This window comes from Mustela putorius, unplaced genomic scaffold, assembly GCF_011764305.1.
Source record: "Mustela putorius furo isolate JIRA1106 unplaced genomic scaffold, ASM1176430v1.1 tig00000508_pilon_pilon_pilon, whole genome shotgun sequence".
In the NCBI taxonomy this organism is placed as follows: Eukaryota; Metazoa; Chordata; class Mammalia; order Carnivora; family Mustelidae; genus Mustela; species Mustela putorius.
The window spans coordinates 5,646,786-5,670,713 of NW_025421402.1; the positions used below are offsets into that span (position 1 = coordinate 5,646,786).

The 23,928-nt window shown below is 54.6% G+C and overlaps 1 protein-coding gene across 2 annotated transcripts in view; it reads left to right on the plus strand.

The window, feature by feature from the left end:
- The window catches only part of MFSD4A (major facilitator superfamily domain containing 4A), a 30,398-nt gene extending 9,799 nt beyond the window's left edge, over window positions 1-20,599 (plus strand). The window contains exons 2-10 of one of the 2 annotated variants that reach the window (XM_045081102.1): window positions 1,259-1,457; window positions 2,102-2,362; window positions 5,449-5,617; window positions 6,058-6,173; window positions 7,454-7,627; window positions 12,407-12,554; window positions 15,824-15,894; window positions 17,222-17,244; window positions 18,376-20,599. In XM_045081102.1, coding sequence (XP_044937037.1) covers window positions 1,259-1,457; window positions 2,102-2,362; window positions 5,449-5,617; window positions 6,058-6,173; window positions 7,454-7,627; window positions 12,407-12,554; window positions 15,824-15,894; window positions 17,222-17,233 — 1,150 coding nt within the window. In that variant the 3' untranslated portion in view covers window positions 17,234-17,244; window positions 18,376-20,599. Of the gene's footprint in view, window positions 1-1,258; window positions 1,458-2,101; window positions 2,363-5,448; window positions 5,618-6,057; window positions 6,174-7,453; window positions 7,628-12,406; window positions 12,555-15,823; window positions 15,895-17,123; window positions 17,245-18,375 lie in introns of both variants that reach the window. The other variant, XM_045081101.1, reaches the window with a different exon arrangement.
- Window positions 20,600-23,928: the final 3,329 nt, after the last annotated feature.

Sequence of the window (23,928 nt, forward strand, 5' to 3'; positions counted from 1 at the left end):
ACCCTGAGATCATGACCTGAGCCGAAGGCAGCGGCTTAACCCACTGAGCCACCCAGGCGCCCAGAACTTTTCATAATCTGAAAATCTTCCGTTATAACCTTTTTGTTCCAGAACCTTCTTCTTCTTCTTCTTTTGTTTTAAAAAAGTAGGGTCTATGCCCAGTGTGGTGCTTGAACTCACAACTCTGAGATCAAGAGTAGTATATTCTGCCGACTGAGCCAGCCAGGCATCCCCAGAACCTTCTTCCTATCCAATGTCCTTCACCCACATTAGCCTTTCAGAGTGGTTCCAGAAAACACTAGACATCCTTCCTTTCTCAGAGTCTGGTTATTAGGTAAGGCGTACCAACGTGATCTTGACAGAGCCCTAAGACATACCATTCACTCGCTCACTCGGGTTCCATTCACTTCCCCTCATTCCTGAGGGGAACAGGCCTCAGCCTGCCTGTTGTGGGCTCCTCTGCAGGAAGGTCAGCCTCCCAGATACCTCTCATTGAGGACAGCCACAAGGACTCCATTCCAGAAACTTGCAGAGCCAAGATCTCTGCCCAAGGGCCAGGGGGATGGGGTGGAGGAAGGTGCCAAATTACCCAAATACCTTGGCTTCGGGCTTTGGTTCAGGTGGTTTTAGTTGGCGCCTGGGAAGGGCCCTTTGGCCATTCCTGTGTGGGGAGAGCGCACTGCAGCCCTGCTGGGGAGGGGAGGGGTTCGGGCTCCGCCCCAGGCCCCACCCCCACAGTTTCCCCAATATGGCACATTACCTTGGGATGCTCAAAGCAGATGCCCCTCACACATCTGTGAGAGGGACAGAAAGAGCTCTGTGTATAATAGTTTATGAGTAAACTATTCATTTATTATTTTAAAGGTTTTATTTTTAAGTTCTCTTTCAGCCCATCGTGGGGCTCGAACTCAAAACCCCAAGATCAAGGGTCACATGACTCTACTGACTGAGCCAGCCAGGCACCCCTCTACCTAAGCAATTTAAAACTGCTTGTACGTGAAATAGGAGCAGTTACACTTCCTTCAGTGCGTATCGTGGGCCGCCTCTGTGCGGCAGGGACTGCAACCCGAGAAGACTGGGGACACAAGGGACATCGCATCTGCAAGCTCCAAGCTAATGACAGAGCTTCTTCTGCAGCCCTCTCCCCTCTTCTACTAGAGGCATTCCCGAGGCTGCCCGGCGGGGGGAGGACAAGGAGGGGGCTCTGTATTTGAAGAACCCAGAGCCCCTCCCCTGACTCACGCCTCTGCCCCTGCAGCCTGGCCCAGTCGTTATGGGCCCTCTTCACGTCCACGCTGGCCATCTCACTGGTGTTTGCCATCATCCCCTTATGCCGAGACGTGCAGGTGCTGGCCTCAGTCATGGCGCTGGCGGGCCTGGCCATGGGCTGCATCGACACCGTGGCCAACATGCAGCTGGTAAGGATCTACCAGAAGGACTCGGCCGTCTTCCTCCAGGTGAGTCCACTCGTGGGCATGGGGCTGCGTGGTGGGAGGCCACGGGGTGCTCCCTGGGCCCTGGCCACCTCTCCTGGGCCCCTCCCCGGGGCTAGGTGTCTTTTACTTTAGGCCAGGTGGTGATGCGGTAGGAGACCAGTCATGATCTCTGGACTTGGGTCTCCTCCTCTCTCAAAGGCGGCCATGCTCCCTGTGTGCCAGGTGGTCACGGGAGTCTAGGCGCCCCCCCCCAAAGAGGTTCTTCATGAACCCGAGAGTGCTGTGATGGCGAGACGGGAGGGCTTGTTGTTTCCTCGACTCCTTCCCCCTCTCTGTATTTCCCTTCCTGTCCAGCCCTGCCCTTTATCAAGCCCCCGTCCTTATGGGGGTGTTAGCTGGTCGATGTTATCATGGGGCCAGCCCGCAGGTGTGGTTAAGATTTGGGAAAGAAGGAAGTGGAAGGGAGGAGAAGGGCCACTGTCACCCAAGTTCTCCCAGACCAAGAAGGTCGTGGAGAGGAACATCTCTCCTCACCTCTCCTGCTTCCCTATTGCTCCCTCACTCTGGGACCAGGCAGGGGCTCCCCAGATGGGGCACAAAGTGGGGGATGGGCTAGGAAGCGTGAGCCACCCCCCTTCCCCCCACCACTTCTCTTCCCTCCTCAGGTTCTCCATTTCTTTGTGGGCTTCGGTGCTCTGCTGAGCCCCCTGATTGCCGACCCCTTCCTGTCTGAGGCCAACTGCTTGCCTGCCAACGGCACAGCCAACAGCACCTCCGGCAGTCACCTGTTCCACGCGTCCAGGGTCCTGGGCCAGCACCATGCCGAGGTGTGGCGTTTGTCCAACCAGTCACTCTCCAAGCTGCCTCCGCAGGACAGAGCCGGGACCCGTGTGTCCTACGCCTTCTGGATCATGGCCCTGATCAATGTGAGTGCCATGAGGGGAGGGCTGGATGAGGACAAGTGGACAGTCACACCTACCAGTCCATACCAGCTCCCAGGGTAGACTCTTCTGATTATGAGCAACGTGCTGGCCTGTGGGAAAGCAAGGGGATGGGAAAACTGACCCCCTCCACGGAGGTATCTGAAGGCAAAGGGGGGGGTCACAGGAGGTCATTTCGAAGGTCCTTGCTGGGGACAATCCATGACTGTGATCTCAAGGGAGATAAAGCCGTGAGCAGGTTTAGCACAATGGAATCAGGGTCAACTTTCAAGCCATCTGAGGCTCCATGGGAAACCAGCTCTTTTCCTCCGAGGCCAGACAAAGCACATCCAGGGACAGAGCCCTGTATGATGTCAGGCTCTTCCCCAGGGCCCTTCATCGTCGGTGGGATTCTCCTGCGCCCTGGTGTGAGGTGGGCTCCTGCGGAGGCTGGGGGATGGACGAGATGACCTCTGAGGGGTCCTGCCTACACCAAGGCTGCCACAGAGCAGAGCAGAGAGGTCACTCACGGTGACTGGGTCAGTTACTGAGGCCACTCTGCTGCCCAGCTGCTGTCCTCCCCATCAGCCTGACTGAGTCTGGCTAGAAACCCCTGGTGCTCTGCAACAGGTCCCCGCAGAGGAGCCCAGGCTGTGGCCAGAGGCACCTCTGCCCTCTCTCCAGCTGGGGAAGCACCGTCAGGAGCCAGGAGCACCAGCAACAGACCAGGTCTCCTGGCTGGGGCCCGGCCTGGGCTGGCGGTGCCGATGGAGTACTCCAGAGGGCCATTTGTCTGGCTGTGGGTGGAGGACCAGATGGCTTGTCATGACTGAGGGCCTCCGTTGGCTCCAGGCAGACTTGTCCCCCCTCCAGGGATAGGCAGGCTGGGTTCAGGCACCCAGCTGCTGTTGGGCCTCAAAGTGACGGGGAACATGTCACACTGAATGGGGTCTCTGAGATCACCCAGTCCTGCGGAGCAGCAGAGAGGGGGTGGCACGCCATCCCTGGGACCATCGGTGGCTAGCAAGGCCCCGATCAGTGGCTAGCAACGCTCTGGCCGGGCCAGAACCCTGGGTCCCCGCACAGACCCCCTTCCTCCTGCCCCAGAGTCAGCGCTCATTTTTCCTTTCTTCTGCTTTGCAATTTTCCTTGTATCAGAATCTTCCCTCAGCGCTCTCCAAAACCCAGGCCCCATCTCTTGCTCTTTCCATGTTCTGCCCGTGCCAATTGTTGCTTTGGAAACAATACAGCATTGGGCCTGTGGCTGCCAAGAGGGGACCTGTTTGGAGCACTGTCCAAACAATGTCGAAGCTAAGACTCTGGGATTAGGAAACTGGAAGGTCCGGCTTAAGTGGCCGGTCTGTTTTCTGTTGCCCCACGAAGTGCAGACTGGAGGCGCTTGGCTGCAGGATGTCCGGACTTCCATACTGGTTTGTTTCTGAAGATAAACAGTGCAGCCCAGAAGAGAACGGGGCCGTTCACGCTTGTGAGCATGAATGTTCACACTCACTCACACACGCACCCGCAGAGCCCACCTGCACAGCCCACCCAGCACTCTCTGACTTTGAAGGCGGAGCTTGCCTCCTCTGAATGGGCTTCTCATAAAGGCAGTGTTCCGCGGGGCCAGTCCCCTGTGTCGTCCTTCCCACCACATGCCTCCCTGGAAAGCCCCACTTGCAGTGACCAGGCTCTTTACAGCTGTTTCCCCTTGGCCTTCACTCCGGCCTTCTGCTGCTGCAGGCCTCTGTGTGAGGGTTTCCTGTTTCCCCCATCAGACTCGAGGGAGGGCTTGTCTCCCCCATCAGACCCAGACTCCTGAGGGGGGGTCATCTCCTCCCCCTTGGGCCTGATGTGTGGTGTTGCCATGGCGTGTCTGGCCTGGACGCAGCTCCGAGTATGGAGGGAGCTCCTGCAGGGACAGCACTGCACGGAGGGACCAGCACTAGGCTGGTGTTCTTGGGGGGGGCACCCCTGGGAAAATGCCCCCATGCGCCAGCCTGGCTCCAGGGACTGGGAGGGCCCCTCGGTGCCACGTGGGCCCTGCTGCCTCCCGCGTCCACAGTGGCTGCGCCCATCAGGGTGGGGGGGTGGAGAGGGCCTCTGGGGAGCTTCCGCAGCCCCCCGGACTTCCTCTCTTTCCTGAGCGAAGGGAACCGGGAAGAAGCTGTGGCAGGAAGCAGAGGTCGGACTTGACAAGAGCTTCCTGGAGGCGGGGGAGCTTGGATGCAGGCAGGGCACCCGAGGGAGGCGGCGGAGGCTTCTCCAGGCAACCACAGAGGCAGGAGACACCTCTCATTGCTCTGGGGCTTCCCGAAACCCCAGCGGCTTAGTGGGACTAGCCGCACGCGGAACACCGGGCTTGTGTGTACATGCTGCTCGGAGCCCGCATCAAAAGCAGCGCCTGTCTCCGCTTTCTAGTTTGGACACGAGGTCCCTGTGGACAGGCTCTGTACCTCCTCGGAATAACCTCAACCAGACAAGCCCTGAGGGGGCCTTGGCCCTGGACACAGTCAAGGCGCCCAGGCCCCCCTCCCACTCTGCCCCTCATCGACCGTGTGACCAGGCATTAAGGCTTTTAGGGTCTGTAGCTTCCCGTTCTGATCTCTTCCCGTTGTAACAGGTCATGACTGAGTCATAACTTTGAGCCTCAGTCGCCACATCTGGAAAATGGGCATAGTAAACAAACGCAAGCTGTCTTTGTAAAGGGTCACATGATGTCCCGGCATGAAGCAGTGTGGGGGCACCATTCAGGGTAAGGATCTTAGAAACGAGTTTATCTCTGGCCCCTCTCCAGGACCAGAGCCCTGGTATGAGTCCGAGCCTGGCATGGGACAAGGAGCTGTCTGCCAGAAAACGGATGTGGTTAAGGCTGGGCCGCAATTAAACCAGTCTGCGCTGGGTCAACACACCTGGCGCCCTTGGCCAGGGACGGTGTATTTCCCAGGTGGATACCCTGGGGAAAGAGCTGTCTTCCATCAGGACTGTGCAGACGCTCGCTGTTCGACCGTGTGGTGGTGTCTGCTGCGGGCCAGGCTCGGGAAGGGGCCCGCCTGACGGGAATGGGGCTCTCTTGACCCTCTGCCCAACCCCAGCTCCCGGTGCCCCTGGCTGTGCTGTTTCTGCTGTCCAAAGAGCGGCTGCTGGCCTGCTGCCCCCAGAGGAGACCCCTGCTCCTGTCTGCCGACGAGCTGGCGCTGGAGACGCAGCCTCCAGAGAAGGAAGATGCCTCCTCCCTGTCCTCCAAGTTTCAGCCACACCCAGGTGGGAGCTCTAATGACCTCTGCCACCCACAGCCCCACACCGAGGCTGCCCTGGTGTCCCCTTACCCCAGAGGATGAACGTAGATTCCATCCTGGGTAATGGTGGCTGGAAACAAGCCACAGCACTGCTGGCCTGGCGAGAAGGGGCTGGAGCGATCCTGCCGAAGCGTGCGGGTTCGGGTTGCCATCCAACAGCCCCAGCCTCCCCTCTGCCTAGACCGACCTGCGTGACCTGGGCTGAGTTACTGGATCGCTCAGAGGCTTGCCTCCACCAGGACTGAGAGGGCCGTCCCTAACAGGTGGTGGAAGTTAGTAGAAGGTGGGAGGCGGGACGTGGTCCCCATTCTGCCAGGCTCTCTACCTGCCAGCTGCTTCTCCCGGGCCTACAGTGGGGGAAGGAGCAGGAGCTGAAACTCACCCTTGTCCTTGTGTCTCCTCCAGGCCACGAGGACCTGTTCAGCTGCTGCCAGAGGAAGAATTTCAAAGGAGCCCCTTACTCCTTCTTCGCCATCCACATCACAGCGGCCCTGGTCCTGTTCATGACCGACGGGATGACGGTGAGCCTGCCCTCCTCCCGGGAGACTCCAGCTGGGGGTAGCAAGAGAAAGAGCCAAGCACCGTGGTTTCCCAAAGGCCTCACCTCTAGTGCAGTGGATTCAAACATTTATGCTAAGTGGGGGAGACTGTCTGCAGAATTGTTCGCAGCCCCTTGGTACTATCTCTTCTGTCCTAGCCCATTGTCTTTATTTTCCCTAACTCTGTGGCTAGGGGCTTCTCTGGTTTGTTCCCAAGGGTGGGCTACCCACATTTTTTTAAAGGGGCAGAGCCCAGGGGCACTTGGGTGTCTCAGTCGGTGAAACGTCTGCCTTCGGCTCAGGTTATGATCCCAGGGTCCTGGGATTGAGCCCTACATCGGGCTCTCTGCTCAGCAGGGAGTCTCCTTCTCCTGCTGGCCCTCTCCCTTTCCCCCCACCGCTTGTGCACATACACTCTCTCAAATAAACAAAAAAATCTTAAAAAAAAATAAGTAAATGAGCAGAGCCCTATTTCTCCAGGTAGAGGTCATGCCGTGTAAACCCGAGGGCACTCTGCTTCCTGGAACACATTCCAAACCCCAGCTTCTCAAGCCGTGTGGTAAACAAGCGACAGGCAGGACTGGGCCCAGCTCCGTGAGCCACAGGGGCCTCTGCTACTCTAGTTAGTGTCTGCCCTCGGAAGTCTCGTAGGATTCGGTCGGGGTCCTTTTGAATGGCTGACCGGATTAACTGACTACCACATCAGGGTCTCTCCAAAGAGGAGGTTTCAGGAGACAGATGGGCCAGGGGGAAATACACGTGCTAGCCCTGGTCGACTTCCAACTCTCGGTGTGACCTCGGGCAGCTCACTTCTCTCTGCCCCCTCATCTGTCAAATGAGACACTCTGACACCCCTTTTGTTCAGCCGTGGTACCCTTCCTTCCTGTGGCATCCTCATAGATAAGACATGTGGTGGAAGTCTGCTCCGGTGGAGGGACCGGATGCAGTGCCCGCGTGCCCAGACCTCCCGGCGCCCCCTGTGGAGACCCAGAGAGGCCCCCTCCCCCACCCCATCACTGCCTCCCTTGGCCTGCCCCTCAGGACAGGTGCAGTCTGTAAGCTGTGGCATGGCACGGGTCCTGTCCTCAGCTCAGGCCTGCATGTGTCTGGCGATCCTGGCTCCAAGCCCCCCTTTCACTGAGGCTCTAGGAGCAGGACCAGTCCTGCCTCAGCCCTCAGCACACCTGCCCCCACCCTGGGTTTCCTTTTCTGAGGGTCCAGCTGCCCCGCAGGTGTGCTCAGCAGGGTCTGTCTCTCCCCAGGGCGAGTATTCAGCCTTTGTGTACAGCTATGCAGTGGAGAAGCCGCTCTCTGTGGGGCACAAGGTGGCTGGTTACCTCCCCAGCCTCTTCTGGGGCTTCATCACCCTGGGTCGGCTCATCTCCATTCCCATCTCTTCCAAACTGAAGCCGGTCACCATGGTTTTCATCAATGTGGTAAGTGGCTTCCTATCACTTCCTGGAAGCACAGGAGGGCTATTTACTCCTGGCCCTCCTGCTGCCCCAGGACATTTGCTCAGGACTGGACTCTGCCAGCAGAGCAGGAATGTAGTAGATGGAGGAAAGCAGAAGTGAGAGGCGCTGGTGAGGAAGGGATGGAAATCCAGAAGGTGGAGCCTCTCTGTGTGACCTTGGTAAAACCTCTTTCCCTCTCTGATTCTCTGATTTTTGTACCCATAAAAGAAAGGGGCTATAAGAGGTGGTTACTGCTGTGAATGGAGCAGATCCCAGGGCACAAGCTGCCAAGGGTACAAGGGAAGCAGGTGCAGGCCTTGGTCCTCCTGTGTCCTCTTGGCGCCCAGCTGGTGAGAACCCCATGGCCACCCGAATCACCATCTCTGGGCTGGAGCCTCAGAATCTGCATTTTGAAATTCTCCCAGATGACTCTTCATAGCCAGACTAGAAGGGAGGATGGCATTCAGGGAACTGGCCCGTCTCAACAGCTGGGTGTCCTGGCCCAAACCTTCAGACCTGATGTGTGTCCGTGTCAGCATCTGTGATGAAGGGTCTAAATTACAGATTCCTGTAAGGTCATCTAGCCCAGCCTCCCTTCCGGGGCTCCAGGCACGTCTATAACATCCCCTCTAGGGGTCCACAGTCTGCTTACATACCTGCCGTGACTGGGAACTCATCCCTTTCCAGGTAGCCAAATCCACTGTCAAAAAGTACTTCCCTGCGTTGAGTTTCCAGCGGAAAGAGGTTCGGGAAATAATGCTGGGGCTACAGAGACCAGAGACCATGAGCTGCAAGAAAGGCCTTATCGTTAGCTTTGTGCTGGTCGATGACCTCTAAGAAAGAAATTCCCGTTCACTGTAGATGGGAGGTAGTGTGGGCAGAAGCCAAACTTGAGAGGGAGAGGGAGACAGGAAGTGGAGGTGTGACTGTGGCAAATATTTCTGAGCTGGAGAGAGTTCTGCTTGACAGGAGCCTGTGTGTAGGCAGAGGAGAAAGGGAGGAAGCCTGGGAGGAGGGGTCTGGGCAGATGCCATTGTTAGAGAGGAAGGCCCCGGGGTGGGAATGGAGAAGAGAGCGTGAAGCTCAGTGAGGAGGAGGCCGAGGGGGTGCTCCAGGGAAGGAGCAGGTCATGGGGTGGAAGAGTCGGGGTACATGTGCTCCAGGTGGCTAGCCTCTGCGAGCCCCAAGGTCAGCTGCTTAGACAGAGGACAGTGGGGTGGGACTCTGAGTCTGGGGGGAGAAGAACATCTGAAGCCCCCATATGACTTAGCCATTGATGATAAGAAACGCACCTGGACTACTGGCTTTTTTTTTTTTTTAAGATTTTATTTATTTATTTGACAGACAGAGATCACAAATAGGCAGAGAGGCAGGCAGAGAGAGAGGAGGAAGCAGGCCTCTGGCTGAGCAGAGAGCCTGATGCGGGGCTCGATCCCAGGACCTGGGATCATGACCTGAGCCGAAGGCAGAGGCTTTAACCCACTGAGCCACCCAGGCGCCCCGGACTACTGGCTTTTTAAAAGGAAACTCATATTCCTGGGCCCAGCCCAGGCTTCATGAACCGCAGTGTCCAGGGGAGGGAACCTAGCGATCTATACATTTAACCAACACCCCAGGGGTTCGTGTCATCAAGCAAGCGTGGGAAAACACCATCCTAGAGCAAATGACTCCCAAATACATTACCGGTGCTTTTGCAAAAGACAGATTCCTGGGCCCCTCCCTCAGAGATTCAGACTGGGGTGCAGAGAGAGGAGCCATGGTACCTCAATCGTTTTCAGGGCCTTTCAGCTGCCTTTGGTGGGCACCCAATCAGGGTTACCCTTCCACAGCCCTGAGTGAGTTTCCTGGCTCCGCACCTGCCCAGTGACTGTCCTATAGACTTCTTCCGAACGGTCCTTTCATGTTTAAATTCATGGTTACCCTGCTGCCTGTTCTCCTGGGTCTCCACGACCACTTCCCGGTGAATGAACAGCCATAGGGGAAGTTCAGCTAGGGAAGAAGATTGGCAGGGGAGGGTCGGGATGAGGGTGGCCGGCAGGTGGGAAGCAGGCTGTGTGGGAGGAGGGCTGCCTGGTGGAGCTGCTAGCTGGCCATGGGCGTATTCAAGCTTTTGTCACCCAGGCTAAAAGAAGAGAGGTGTTTTTCAAACTCCCCCAAGTCTAGGGATTTTCAGGGTGACTCTTCATGGCTTTCCTGTAAATTTCCTACAATTTCAAATCTGATTTGAAAATGGGGTGGCCAGGCAGCGGGGGCGGTGGGGGGAGCAGGAACAGCATCTTCAAAGCCCTGGTTCTGCCCCAGGCATGTAAGTTGGGAACTGACTTTCCAGAAGGGGCCAGTGCCACGGTGGCACGGAACGGGGAATGGTCCGGGCAGAGGCCACTGCTGGTTGATAGGCCCAAGGGTGGAGTTAACTGGGTAACTGGGAGGGAGCATGGTGGGCAGGGTCGGCGACAGGGAGCAGGGAACCAGGTTGGGGGCAGCCGACATGGGCTAGATCCTGCAAAAGGCCTTGTAAGCCAGGTTTGGGTTTTTATTCAAAGTGGGAGCAAGGCAGGCCTTCAGTAGGTGTGAAGCAGGGAGTGGACATGATCTGCTTTGAATTTCAAAAACATACTCCCCTGTCCTGGGTGAGAGTCAACCAAGGAGAGAGATGGTGAGGAGTCCGTCTCGGAGTCCACACAGGAGAGGCTGCGACCGGATGAAGGTGGTCAGGATGGTTTTGGAGAGGTCCAAGAGTCTACCTTTTATCTGGGTGGAGGTGGTAGGATTTGCCCTGGCCTGAATGTAGGAGAGGTGGGAATAAGGAATTGAGGACTACCTTAGATCCAGGGCCTGTCCGCTGGGCCCACATCACTGATGTTGGGGGGCAGGGGGAAGAGTCGGTTTGGGGGAGGAAAGGCCAAGTTCTGTTTGGACAATCCTGTCAGCCAGCCAGTCACCCATCAAAGGGGCGGTATTTCGTGCCAGGCTGGAGCTCTGGCCCCAGGTCGTGGTTGGAGGGATGAGTTGGACGAGACTGGCCGTAGAGATATTTGAAACCAGGGCGCTGGACCAGCAGGAAATGCAGACAAAGAAGAGCCAGGGGAGTCTGGGGCCGCGCCAACGTTTAAAGATTGAGCAGAGGAGGAAGAAAGAGCAGTGAGGCTGTGGGGCCATTTTCTGTGCCAAAGAAATACATTATATTTGGAAGCTTAACTATGTCGACTGCTTTTGCATTTTTACTGCATGAGAGAAGTCTTTCGCGTCGCTTCTCCGCTGTGAAGAGAGTGTCTCTCCATCAGCCGCCATTTGCTGTGAACCCCCTCGGGGACAGGCTGACAAGGCCTCTGAGCCACAGTCTGAGACTGAGATCTTGCATAGAGACTGGGGGGCTGGTAAAGAAGGGTGAAGGGCAGGGCGCTCATGGGTGGCCGTTGCTGGCTTCCAGCTGGAGCACGTCCCTGGGGTCGGCCCGAGGAGGGTGACCATCCCTTCCCTCTGCCCAGGATCATTTTATCTGTCAATCAGCCAGGGTCGGGGTGGGGCTGGAGGTGGTTTCTTACATACCTTCTACGCTCAAAACACAAATACGAGGAGTGAGCGTTGTCTGAAGACTCACAGTTTAAGAGCCCCTGTGCGGCGGTCATTTCTCCAGCACTCTCCAGGGGAGCTTTGGTAACCCATTCTGCACACTAAGGGCCTAGAATCAGAGAGATCAAGGACCTCAAAGCCCCAGACTTGGTACTTACACCTGGATCTTCTGCCTCCAGACCCAAGCTGCCTGTTTCTTCCCAGCGGAATTTCCACCCCCCCCAGGGGAATTTTGCATAGAAAGTATTCAGTATTGGGGCGCCTGGGTGGCTCAGATGGTTAAGCCACTGCCTTCAGCTCAGGTCATGATGCCAGGGTCCTGGGATCCAGTCCCCAGTTGGACTCCTTGCTCGGCAGGGAGCCTGCTTCTCTCACTGCCTCTGCCTGCCACTCTGCCTACTTGTGTGTGCTCTCTTTCTCTCTCTCTCTCTGACAAATAAATAAATAAAAACTTAAGAAAGAAAGAATGAATTCAGTGTTGACCTAAAAGCATTTTTAAGGAATTTAGAAAAAGCGTGACTTAACAAAACAATGCCCATGTGACAGAGACCCTTTCTGAACTAGAAAGATCTCTGGCCCCTGAGTCCACATCCCAGGGGTCTCTAACCGCAAGCAGGAATCTGGTCACAGGAGTCTGAGCTGAAGCCCTGGGTCAGGGGGCCCAAACTGCCTCGGCCACCGACCCTCTTCCTGGGAGGTCCTCCTGGGTCCCCAGAGGGTGGGGACCCCACCACCCACCCCTACTACTACCCCCAGCCCTGCCAGCTTCTCCTGTTACCCCTGGGCTTCCTCTGCGAGCTCGTGGCTTTGGGGGCAAGAGAAGCAGCTTGTCTTCGTGAGGAGTGGAGGGCAGAGAGCTGATGGCTTGGCTGGAAGCCCCGTGCTCACAGATGAGACCTTGGGGACAGACGGTACTGCCGCGCCAAGTGCTTCTTGAGTGTGATGACAGGCCTAGCGGTCTGGACGGCCCCTTCGCCGCCCCCTCCCCCAGCCGCCGCCCTCCGTTCAGTTCCCGGGGCTTCCTCCGCGGAGCCCCGCCTGGGGAAGGTGCAGTTCCCACAGAGTCCACAGGGAGGCGTCTTGGTCACACAGCGCCGCCCTGGGGTCAGGGTGGCCCTTTCCAAGTCAGGAGCCCGAGGCCCCCCCGCTCTTCCCGATGGCTAACAGCCTCCATCCTTACTGTCCAAGGTCGGCGTGGTGATGACCTTCCTGGTGCTTCTCGTGTTCTCCTACAACGTCGCCTTCCTGTTCGTGGGGACAGCCAGCCTGGGCCTGTTCCTCAGCAGCACGTTCCCCAGCATGCTGGCCTACACGGAGGACATTCTGCAGTACAAAGGTGGGTGGCCAGAGGTGCAGAGCCCCCAGCGTCCTCCCAGGATGGGTGCCACGTCCTCCCGCCCGGCCTGCCTTTTCGTGGTATATTCCGGCTCCTTCGCTGTTCTGCCCCCTCCCCGAAATGCAGGGCCCCCACTAACCTCCGGACTGGGCTGGGAGCCGCTTCACAGGTGGGCCCACGTGGCTTGCAGCCCTCCACCTGGGGCCCCTGACTTCGGGGCCCTGAGAAGCAGTAAGCTTCTCGTTCCTATTTTCTGTTTCCCGTGGTAATGCCTACTGACCCGCAGCTGGCGATCATGGCTGTGCTGGAAATTCTGAGTCCCAAGACCAGGGCAGTGATGGCATTAGAAAGGGGTTGATCACTGCTCAGTGACAGCAGCTCCTGGCTCCACTGTGCTTCTGGGTGTTTTTGGAAGCCTAGAGGAGTGGAACAGCGGCTCTGCACTTGACTTAGGGTTATGACGATGGGGTTCTTTGATGTCAAAACCCTCAAATTCTCTCCACTAATCTTCCTCCTCTTTCTGGAGCCTTCCAGCTGCACATAGCAAAATATCTTTTCTTAAAATGAGTTAATTAAAAATAATTATGTTTCGAACACTTAATGTTACCCGTAGAAGCCACTAGAGTGCCCTAGGGTGTCAGAAAACCCAACGTCAAAGAGGAGTGATTTCTTTAGGGGAGGTGTGGTGCGGTTGGGGGTTGGGGGGCAGAGTCATAGAGCCAAGACCAATTCAGCTACCCACAGTAACAAGAGATGGGAGGCCTGGGTCCTGGAAGTTTAAGGATGATCTCCAAACCCCAAGTGAGTAAATGACGCAGAAAAATAACGTGGGTATCCCATGTCACACGGAAGATCCCAGAGTTCTAAGTGGTCAGCTAGCGTAAGAGTCTAGGAGCTCCTGGCTGGTTCTGTCCATACAACATGTGACTCCTGACCCCGGAGTCGTGAGTTCAAGCCCCACCTTGCTTGGGCGCAGAGCCTACTTAAAAAGAAATTAATGAATGAACTAAGCCAAATGGAATAACAGTAATAATAACACCAGTTGGTATTGGTTGATTCTGCCTGCAAATGATCTCTCAAATCCATTTTCTCCTCTCTCACCATCCCTGCCGTAGTTCAGGCCTTTCCCAGCAGGTGCCTGCTTAGAATCCTTCACGGTGCCCAGCTTTTCCCAGCTTCTGATGACCTGCCTCCCTGCCTTAGCAGGTCTTGGCCTGTCCCCTTCGCCTCCCTCAGTGGCTCTCAATGCTGCTACAATCACCTGGAGCACTTGTAACAAACCCTAAGGCCTGGGCTTTGTTTCCACAACGTTCGATGGAACGGATCCAGAGCCGCTAGGGGCTCTGAAGCGTCACCGGTCTGGGACCACTTGGGAGGCTGTCCCCCCTGCACTGCTGCGGAGGGTTCCCTGTGAAACAGAGCCGGCCGCGGCCTTCCTGGCTTCCTGGGGGGCTCTTTTCCTTTCTCACGCCTCCTCCCGTCCCGCTGCTTCCCAGGGCCTGCATGCTAGCCGTGGTGAATGACCTGCTGTTCTCTGCCCGGAGTGCCCACTCTGCCCTGTCCCTGCCCACCCCTTCTGGAAGCTTCTCTGAACTCCCCTTGGAAAACTGTACCCTTCCCCTTTGTATCTGCCTCAGCTTCTGTATCTGTGTCCTCTCCTCGACGACATGCTCCCTGCGGGCCCTGGAACGTCAGTCCTGCCTGCACGCTTTCAGGCTTGGTGATCTTGTACGATTCCCTTTTCTTCCCCTTTCTGAGCCTCAGTTTTCTCATCTACAAAATAGGGCGCACGTACTTACCTGGAGGATTGTTTGTGCATTTGAGGAGATGTAGAACACTTGACTTAGCAGCTTAACCGTTGCTCAATCTACATGTTAACTCTAAGTCCCCTGAGTCCTCTCGGTGTTCAGCTTGGCACCTGCCGCACAGAAAGTACTGGAGGGTTTTCGAGTGAATGAGTAGAACAGACGTGGATGCTACTGGAATTCAGAGAAGGGAGCGACCGGTGTAGAATCCACACACAGCTTCACGGAGTTGATGGGATGGGAGCTGGCCCAGGATCCGGAAAGGCAGAAGGAGAAAGGAAAGGCATTCCAGGGAAAGGTGGGGGGCCGTGGACAGGGTGACAGCAAAGGCAGAGAGAGAGACCAATACAAGCCAGTCTGCAAGAAGACCTTGACGCCCATAGTCAACAAAGATGATCTCTGTTTTATTCAAAAAACACTAAGCGTCTACTGTATGTTGGCCTCTGAACTAAAATTCGAGGCACAGTCCTGTCTCCTGGGTTTGTAGACAGACAGTGGGGGACCTGGAAGAAGGGCGGGGTGGGGGGTGTTGCCGGGGGAAGTGGAGGAAGAGCAGCTTAATGCGGGTTTGGGGCCGGGGGAAGAGTGCTGGAGGAGGTCTAACGGAGGGAGCTAGAAGATGAACAGCAGCTTGGCAGATGCAGAGGAGGAAGGGAGGCCGGTGCAGCGTGCCCGAAGCTGCCTTCCAGCAGGAGTGGGCAGCGCAAGGAAGCCCGGTGGTTCTCCCGGTGGGAGGGAGAGGAGGAGAGATCGTGAGCAGGGGTGAGAGGTGGCTGAGCTCTCTGCAGGGATTATAAAGGGCCCTGCAAACCCCCATGAAAGCCTGGGAACTCGATCCTGAAGGGATGAGACTGAGAGCTGGCGGGGTCTCGAGGGTTCGCTGTGCACCTGCACGAGGCTAAGGACGTCCCTGTACTGCATAGGACCTCCCAGAGGGCAACCCTGTGGAGGTGTTTGTGCCCATTTTACAGAAGGAAACTGAGTCCTAGAGAAGGGAGAGAACGAGCCTAAGGTCACAAGGCTAGTAGCCTGGGGCCTGAGCCAGACTGGGAAGCTTGGACTTGGAAGGTCTGTGCCATGTTGCCGGAGGGAGCAGAGGTGTGGTCATCAGGGAGACCATCCGTCTGCCCAGGGCAGGTCAAGAAAGCTTTCTGGAAAGGCAGGTGGCAGTCAGATTGGGAAGGACCCTTCCTAATGCCAGGCTGAGCAACTTGGAATTCACCCCCAAGATAAACCTGAGGACTTCAAGGTTCTAGAACCATGAAAACGTCGTGACAGCAGGACCCAATTACTCCCACAGCCAAGTTAAGGGCCAGAGTGTGAGAAATCTGAGAAATTCGAAGTAGTCTTCTCAGGCCGTCGCACCATTTTCCAGAGTCTTCCCAGAAATAACTGGGGTTATACCAGCTGACTTCTGTCTCCTTGATTTGCCTTGACTGACCCAAACCCTTCTCTTCGGGTTAGGCTGTGCGACCACAGTGCTGGTGACGGGCGCCGGAATTGGCGAGATGGTTCTCCAGATGCTGGTTGGCTCGGTATGTGGGGAAGCTCGAAGGGAAGGGGCCAGCATTTGGGGGGGCCCCCCTCCAAGCGGGCGGGAGGCTGCAGCCAGCAGCTGTCCCTTCCCTGAAGGTCCCGCCCAGCAGGCAGGGCCCGCTCTGTGACCCGTTTCTGCCTCTGAGCCAGCTTGGAAAGCCGAGCTTCCGAATGTGGGACTTGGAGATGGGAAGGCATGGGGGGTAGAGTCCAACGCAAACACAAGGCCTGTCTGGGAACGCGGCCAGTGGGGCCCCGTGGGAACGTTTGTTAGCTCCCAGAGCCTGGGATGGGACTGATGGAGTCGGGAGTTCGTTTCCCTCCCCTTCTCATTCCACTGTCCCCACCCCACCTCTCCTAGCCTTTGGCCACCCTCCACGGGGCCCAGCTGTCCTGCCCAAGTCCCGCCCCGATCAAGGGCCAGCCCTCCCGCTTCTCTTCAGATAGACCCATGTCTCATCTGCTCACCAGGGGGACAGAAATCTGATATTTATTAAAGAGTATAAGGCATATATATTGATATAATTGTCATTGTCCTTCTTCCAAAGGGGGTTACTGAAGGTCAGGTAAATTAGCAACCTGCCCTCGGTCAGCCCGACTTCTAATAAGTAACAGGACGCTCAAGCCTAGGTCTCTCGGTCTCCCACATGCCCTAATCACAGCCCTCCTTCTCTCTTCTGGTACCCTGCCCGGAGGGGGAAGGTCTGTGTCGAAATGACGTGATGTCTGGGGTTTGCTTCAGTGAAATCTAGGGAAGAAGTGGGGCGGGGAGGGGGGAGTACCGAGGAAGTTGGTGCTAATTGTTCAAGTCAGGTGATGGGTCCCTGGGAGCTCCATATGCTCCTTCAGCCTCTGTTTTACATTTTCCGTGATAAAGGGACACCCATAAAATCCTCTGCAAAGTCTGGGCAGGTCTTGTGCATAGAGAAACCCTATGCTCAGACTTTTAAGGAAGAGATGGAGATTTCCAGAAGATCCCAGACAAGAGCCAGCAGGGACGGCAGGGGTCATGGGATCCAGCCCCTGCCTCAGAGCAGGATCTCTGCCTCCTCCAGAAACATAACCTTGAAGCGAGGCCAAGGTGGCCCTCCGGCCCATGATCCTGCCCATCGGGGTGGTGCCGGGGCTGCAGCCTGAGAAGCCTGCGGGGGGTCAGGGAGAGCTGCTGCCCGCTGTCCCCCTTTCATGCGATGGTATGACGGTCTGTGTATGTTCTCCCCTCTGGCAGATATTCCAAGCTCAGGGCAGCCATAGTTTCCTGGTCTGCGGCGTGATCTTTGGTTGTCTGGCTTTCACCTTCTATATCTTGCTCCTGTTTTTCCACAGGATGCATCCTGAACTCTCATCAGGTAAGGAAAGAATCTGTGTCTACACAAGAGGAGGAAAACGGGGGTGGGGAGGGGGGAACCGTGAGAGATGCCCTAGATCTTAGCTTGCCACGAATGCTATTCTGTTCCAAGTCAAATGCAAGGAAATGTTTATTTTTCTACAGCTTCCTTTCCCCCTCTTCCTGCTTTGCCCTGCGATTGTGTGCGCTGGATGCTTAGGGCAGGAGGGAATGGGATAGGCTGACTCATGCCTTCTCCAGGAGGAGAGGGGCATGGATTGTGAACTTGGCTTCCTGCGTCCCACCAAGCCATGGGACCACGGGCCAAGAATCTCTTTCCAGCCCATGCGGGGCCCTGAAAGGCAGAGTCTGCCTCCTCGGCTGGAACGCGGCCCAGAAGCCTAATTGGCCATCTCTTTGCAGTTTAGGATTTTGACTTTTGTCCAGATTTCTTTTCCAAAAAGAGGTCCTTCGGGCCAAGCGGCAAAGGAAAGCTCCTTCAGGGCAGAGATGCCTCCTAAGAATAGTTTCGGTTCCTGGAGACCCCAGGCAGGGGAGTCCCAAAGCTATTTTCATATCCCCGAGCCTCCCTGCCTCCCAGCCTTTCTGCCCAGAGATCTCAAGGCCCCAGCAAGCGTATCAGCTCTGCATGGAGCCAGTTCTTAAGAGAGCATGCCCAGGCAGAGCCCTCATCCTCTCCATAAAAGAAAAAAAAAATTACAAAAAAAGTGGAACAGGTATCTGCAGTCCTCTCTCAGCAGGCGGCCACTCAGTTTAAAGGCCCAGAAGACCGATGGGAGGCCCCCAGTCAGCACTTGGCTGTGGCCTTGCTCCCCAGGTGGCAGGTACCGAGCCTAGCGCTAAGCAGGAGACTTCATTCAGGTTCCAGAAATGTTTCCCGAATTTGCAAGGAGCAACACCTACAGAGTTCCCTATTCAGGGGAGACAGAAAGTCACTTCTGTTCCCCAAGTCCACACTAGTCTCAACAAACTGCCTCCACCAATGGTTACTGGTTCTGGTTTGCCATAACTAGTGAGTCTGCCTTTGGACTTGGCTCCCTGCCGAGCCGTAGAAAGGGCAGAGGAACAAAAGCCTGGGAAAGCGTTCAGAAGTAATCGTTGCTGCCACACTACCTGTTTTTTTCTCTCGTAGTACCTACCCAGGACAAAGCCCTAGGGATGGAAAGCTCAGAGTGCTACCAGAGGTAAAGCTGGGTGAAGGGGCCCGGCGGAGACCGCCAGGCCCTTGGGTGCCAGCACAGACCGAAGTGTTCCAGACAGCGGGGGGAGGCCGTGGGGGCCATCTCCCCATGCCTTGGCTGGGATCTTCTCCACTAATCCTTGGTTGGGTAGAAGAGATTAAATTGACTTCTGGTACCTGGATCCTCCTGGGGCAAATCATTAGAAGTTTATGGGATGGATATTCAAGTTCCCTTCCTCTTCCCTGGTTTGGACCTTTAGTCAGAGCTGTCCAGGACACCCAGATGGGAAGGAGGAAGACAGCCACACGCTTCACTCCGTTGGTCTTCTCTTGCATGGACCATGACCCGCCTGGGTTTGAAGATCACTTTTAGGTGAAGTTTGGAAGTATACGTTGAAATTGTGAAGTTCAAAGATCATGGCTAGATGTAAATATATTTTAAATTGATCGAAAACAAACCCCAAGCTCTTCCCTGGCATGCTCAAAGGGTGTATGTGCTTTTTTGTTTTTGAGAGTCCGAAGTCCCTCAGATTCTGGTTGCTGCAATCAGTAGTTCATTTAACATCTAAAACATCATAAGGAAAAGTTAGATCTTGCTATCTTTGGGACCCTAATTCAGTGGTATGCTGGGCTAGCTCCAACTTGCCTTGTTAAAATTTCATTTCGAGAGCTGGTTGTTACACACAGCCATTATTCAAAATGAAATTACAGAAACTTACAACTAATTACATTAAAAACAAAGGTCATAACCACTCAAAACTCATCACTTCCTTGAGGGTTTTTTTTTTTTTTTTTTTTTTTAATCTGTCTTGCATCTGTGTATCGGAAGGGTGTGCTTCTGAGCATCTCTTTCCGACAGCACTTTCAGGGATCACGTGTTTGGTGGCTAGAGATCGGCCACGTGGGAATATTCATCCCACAGAAACTGGTAAAGGCTATGATCCTGGCTCTTCTTCTGCGCCCCCTCCTGCCCCCCAAGAGCCCACTGTTAAACATCCACCAGCATACCACTGCTAACAACCAATGCTAACCGCCCCGAAGTTTCCGGGAAAATGGGATGAAGGTTCTGTTTTTCTGGACTGCACTTCTAGAAGGTGGAAAAACAGCACCAGAACTTCTAATTTTAAAACTAATTTTAACTTTCCATCGTTTATAGAGGAAAAAAAGCTCTTTATACCGTGTCAGCTTGTTTCCTTTAACAAAAAGCCAGGACTGCAGAGCCATTCAAACAGTGCGGCACACCGGAGGAGACCTCCTGCCCTGAGTGAGTCCCCTAGTAATGCAGAGGGTGTCCCCAGCCCGCCACTGGGAAAGGGCTGAGAGCACCGAGGCGGCCGTGGGTAGAGAGATGGCTGTCACAGCAAGTGTACATTCGTTTACCTGCAGGTTCTCTGTGTCGGTACAGATGTACGGGTATGAACGGGGAGAGTGCAGTGAGGTTCTCAGCAGCGGGTGTAAGCAGTGCACCCCACACGGACAGGTGTCTCCCAGAACTGTAGCATCTGTCCTGTGAGCCAGCCCCACTGGCACCCTGTGTGCTGGTGGGACTCCAGGGGGAACCAACCTGGTGGGGGCCTCCGCCTCCCCCTTCAGCTGCGTACGTGACCCTGGGCACACAGATCACGGACGCTCTTCCGGCCTGGCTTTTATTTTTTTCTTTTCTTTTTTTTTTTTTAAATCTAAGTGACATTTCTAAAAGCACGTACCCTACCTCAAAGGACTTCTGTAAGAAAGTGACTTTGTTTGAAGCAACGATTATATGGCTGACAGAAAAACCGCTTCGTCAACGTTAGCAATTTTTATTCTTAAAACCTCCTCGTTAGCAGCTCCAGAATTGCTCCTAGGGTTGGCACATATTTATTGTAAGTCAGATCCAAATTCGTTTTGAAAGCTGAGGGTCTAGGGGTGCTGTGTTAAGAAGATCTCTAAATACTTTGCTGGCTGCCAGACTTAAATTTGCACTCAAACTGGAGGGATCACTGACCTGGACACAAAAGAAAGCAGTTGTATTTTTCTTGTGGTTTTTCAAAAACAGCAACAAAATCCTTCCTTTTGATACAGGTTTAGAAGAATCACTGGCTTTATCTAAGGTGTCATGATTAATTTAAGGATATAGAAAACAAGATTGAAACAAATCTAAGTGTACCTTTCCTGAAATAAAATATTTTAAATTTAATAAGTGTGGTATCCATTATGGACAATGGATTCTTTTATATGGAGCCCAGAAACAAATGACCAAATATTTCCCGAAGAGTGGCCTCCCTCAAACCGTAGGTTCACATGGCTGATATTTTAGAAGAAGCAAAACTCTTAGGAGTGAGAATCACTGTTCCCTTCTATATATAATCAGAATAAAGGACGGCAGATATGTTTTCATATCACACTTCAAAATCAGTTTCAGAGCAAGGAGGGCTTTTTAAATGGTCCTCCTTCTTCTAAGAGTGACATTTCTGAGCGCGGGAGATCATCCCGTTCTCATTCTGTTCCCAGCTGTCCCTCTGCTAGTCAGAGGCGGGACTCTAATCCACCCAAGTGCTAGCCCGTCACTGAAGGAAGACAGAGTGGTCTAGAAGTCTTTCAGAGGATTCCTTTATTCGTTTTTAAATGATTGATGGAGAACCTGCTGTGTTCAAGGCCCTGATTAGGCGCAGAGATAAAGCAGAGCCTGAGCAAGGGGTCCCTGCCTCCCGGAGGCTCACTGCAGCGGGAGGCAAGCGGACAAGAACGTGAGTGGGATAATGGAGTGCCACAGAGGAAGAAAAAGCAGCAGGGGGAAGGGAGTGGGAAGAGGGACTGTCAGATGCTCTGAGAAGCCTTCCCAAGGAGGCGTTGTTTGAGCAGTGATCTCAGTACCGGGAAAGAGCCTGTCGCTCGGACACCGGGCCGGGGACAGGGTGAGTGAAGGGGTGTTGGCCAGCTTGGGTGTGTTGTCCCCTGAGGAGCAGCCGGCAGGTCAGCGGGGCTTAAGTGCAGTGGGGAAGGTGGGGACAGAGGCAGGAAATGGGTGGGAGTGGCAGCTAGGGGCCGGATCCCACAAGCCACGGTAGGAGTCGGATTCTGTGGTTTCTATGTGAGCTCATTGGGAGTTGCAAGCAGACAGGGCACATAGTCTCATTTACACATTTGTTTTTTAAAGGTTTATTTATTTATTTATTTGACAGACAGAGATCACAAGTAGGCAGAGAGGCAGGCAGAAAGAGAGAAAGGGAAGCAGGCTCCCTGCTGAGCAGAGAGCCCGATGCGGGGCTCGATCCCAGGACCCTGGGATCATGACCTGAGCTGAAGGCAGAGGCTTTAACCCACTGAGCCACCCAGGTGCCGCCCCTCATTTACACATTTTTTTTTTAAAAGACTTTATTTATTTATCGGGGCAGGAGGGGTGGAGAGGTAGACAGGCAGAGGGAGAAGCAGACTCCCTGATGAGCAGGACTTCATCCTAGGACCCTGGGATCTTGACCTGAGCCCAAGGCAGACGCTCAACCCACTGAGTCACCCAGGTGTCCCTCATTTTTTTTTTTTTTTAAGATTTTATTATTTGACGGAGAGAGACACAGTGAGAGGGGGAACACAAGCAGGGGCAGTGGGAGAGGAAGAGGCAGGCTTCTCACCAAGCAGGGAGCTCGACACAGTCTTGATCCCAGAACCCCCTGGCATCATGACCTGAGCCGAAGGCAGATGCCTAATGACTGAGCCTCCCGAGGGCCCTCCTCAATTTACACTTTTCAAAAGTAATGCTCTGGTTGTTGTGTGGGGAAAACCGTGGGACTGGTGTGAGACCAGGCCACCAGCAAGGACATAACTGCCTAGACTATGTAAGACAGGATGATGGCTAAGACAGTGTTGGTAGCATCAGAGGTAGTGAATATGACTGGGTTCAAGCTGTATTTTCAAAGTCAGGATTTGCTGACGGATGGGGTGTAGGTGTGAGGAAGGCGGGAATCCAGGATGATGCCAAGGCATGTGGCTTGAGTTACTGGCCCTATGACGAGGCCATTGACCACTGAAGAGGAAGGGGGTAGCACTCAAGAGTTCGGTTTCAGGGGCGCCTGCGAGGTCAGTGGGTTAAAGCCTCTGTGTTTGGCTCAGGTCATGATCTCAGGGTCTGGGATCCAGCCCTACATCAAGCCCTACATCTGGCTCTCTGCTCAGCAGGGAGCCTGCTTCCTCCTCTCTCTCTCTCTCTGCCTGCATCTCTGCTTACTTGTGATCTCTAATAAATAAAATATTAAAAAAAAAAAAAAAAAGAGGGGCACCTGGGTGGCTCAGTGGGCTAAAGCCTCTGCTTTCAGCTTGGGTCATGATCCCAGAGTCCTGGGATCGAGCCCCACGTTGGCCTATGTGCTCGGCAGGGAGCCTGCTTCCCCTTCTCTCTCTGCCTGTCTCTCTGCCTATTTGTGATCTCTGTCAAATAAATAAATAAAATATTTTTTTAAAAAAAGAGTTCGGTTTCAGACATGTTCATTTTTTGATGCTACCTTGGGTATCAAGAAGGCTGGGGAATTTCAAAGTTAAGAGCTTAAAAGCTGGAGCGCCTGGGTGGCTGTGGGTTAAAGCCTCTGCCTTCGGCTCAGGTCATGATCTCAGGGTCCTGGAATCGAGCCCTGCATCGGGCTCTCTGCTCAGCAGGGAGCCTGCTTCCCCCTTTCTCTCTGCCTGCCTCTCTGCCTACTTGTGATCTCTGTGTTAAATAAATAAATAAAATCTTAAAAAAAAAAAAAAAAGAGCTTAAAAGTCAAGCCCAAAGATAGAAATTTCGTGGCCACATACATTAATAGCACTTAAAGTCCTGGGACTGGAGAAGAGACCATCGAGAGAGAGAGACTCTAGAGAGACTGGAAGCTTGAGCCCTGGGGTTCCTCAACACCTAGAGGTTAGAAGAAAGAACCCGGTCCAGCAGAGCAAGTGAGAGAAGCCAGAGGAGGAAGTTCAGGAGGCACTGTGGTTTTCCTAGAAGGCATCCTGAAAAGTTATCTCGAGGAGGAGGAAGTAACCGGTGCTGCCAGGAGTTCCAGTGAGGACTGAGCATCAGCCGCTGGCCTGGGCAACGCGGACAGTGGCCTTGACGCAGGGTTTCTGGCAATGACGACGACGGCGCCATATTCAGTAAGTGGGAATCCCGACGTCAGTGTGATGCTCCAGCAACCACCTCGACGCCAGGGCTTTCCATCCATTAGAAATGATGTCTCCGTTTCGGTTTTCATGCCACCATCCTCGGAAGGTAACTGATCCCAAAGGGCGTCCCCTTCATGGACTCGGGTTACAGGGCATATCTCAGTGCTGTGCTTTCCAGAGACAACCGGTGTGAACGCCTTCCAGCGGCTCCTGATTCTCTCCCGCCTGGAAACGCGAGCTCTGGGAGATCACCCGCTGTTAGGCTAGAATTTTGTCATTAGAGGCATCTAAAAAAACACAGAAAGTGCAACAAAATGGCCCTGACGCTTCTCAGGAGAAGGAGTCCACAGGAAGATTAGAAAATGGTGGACCAGGGACACCTGGGTGGCTCAG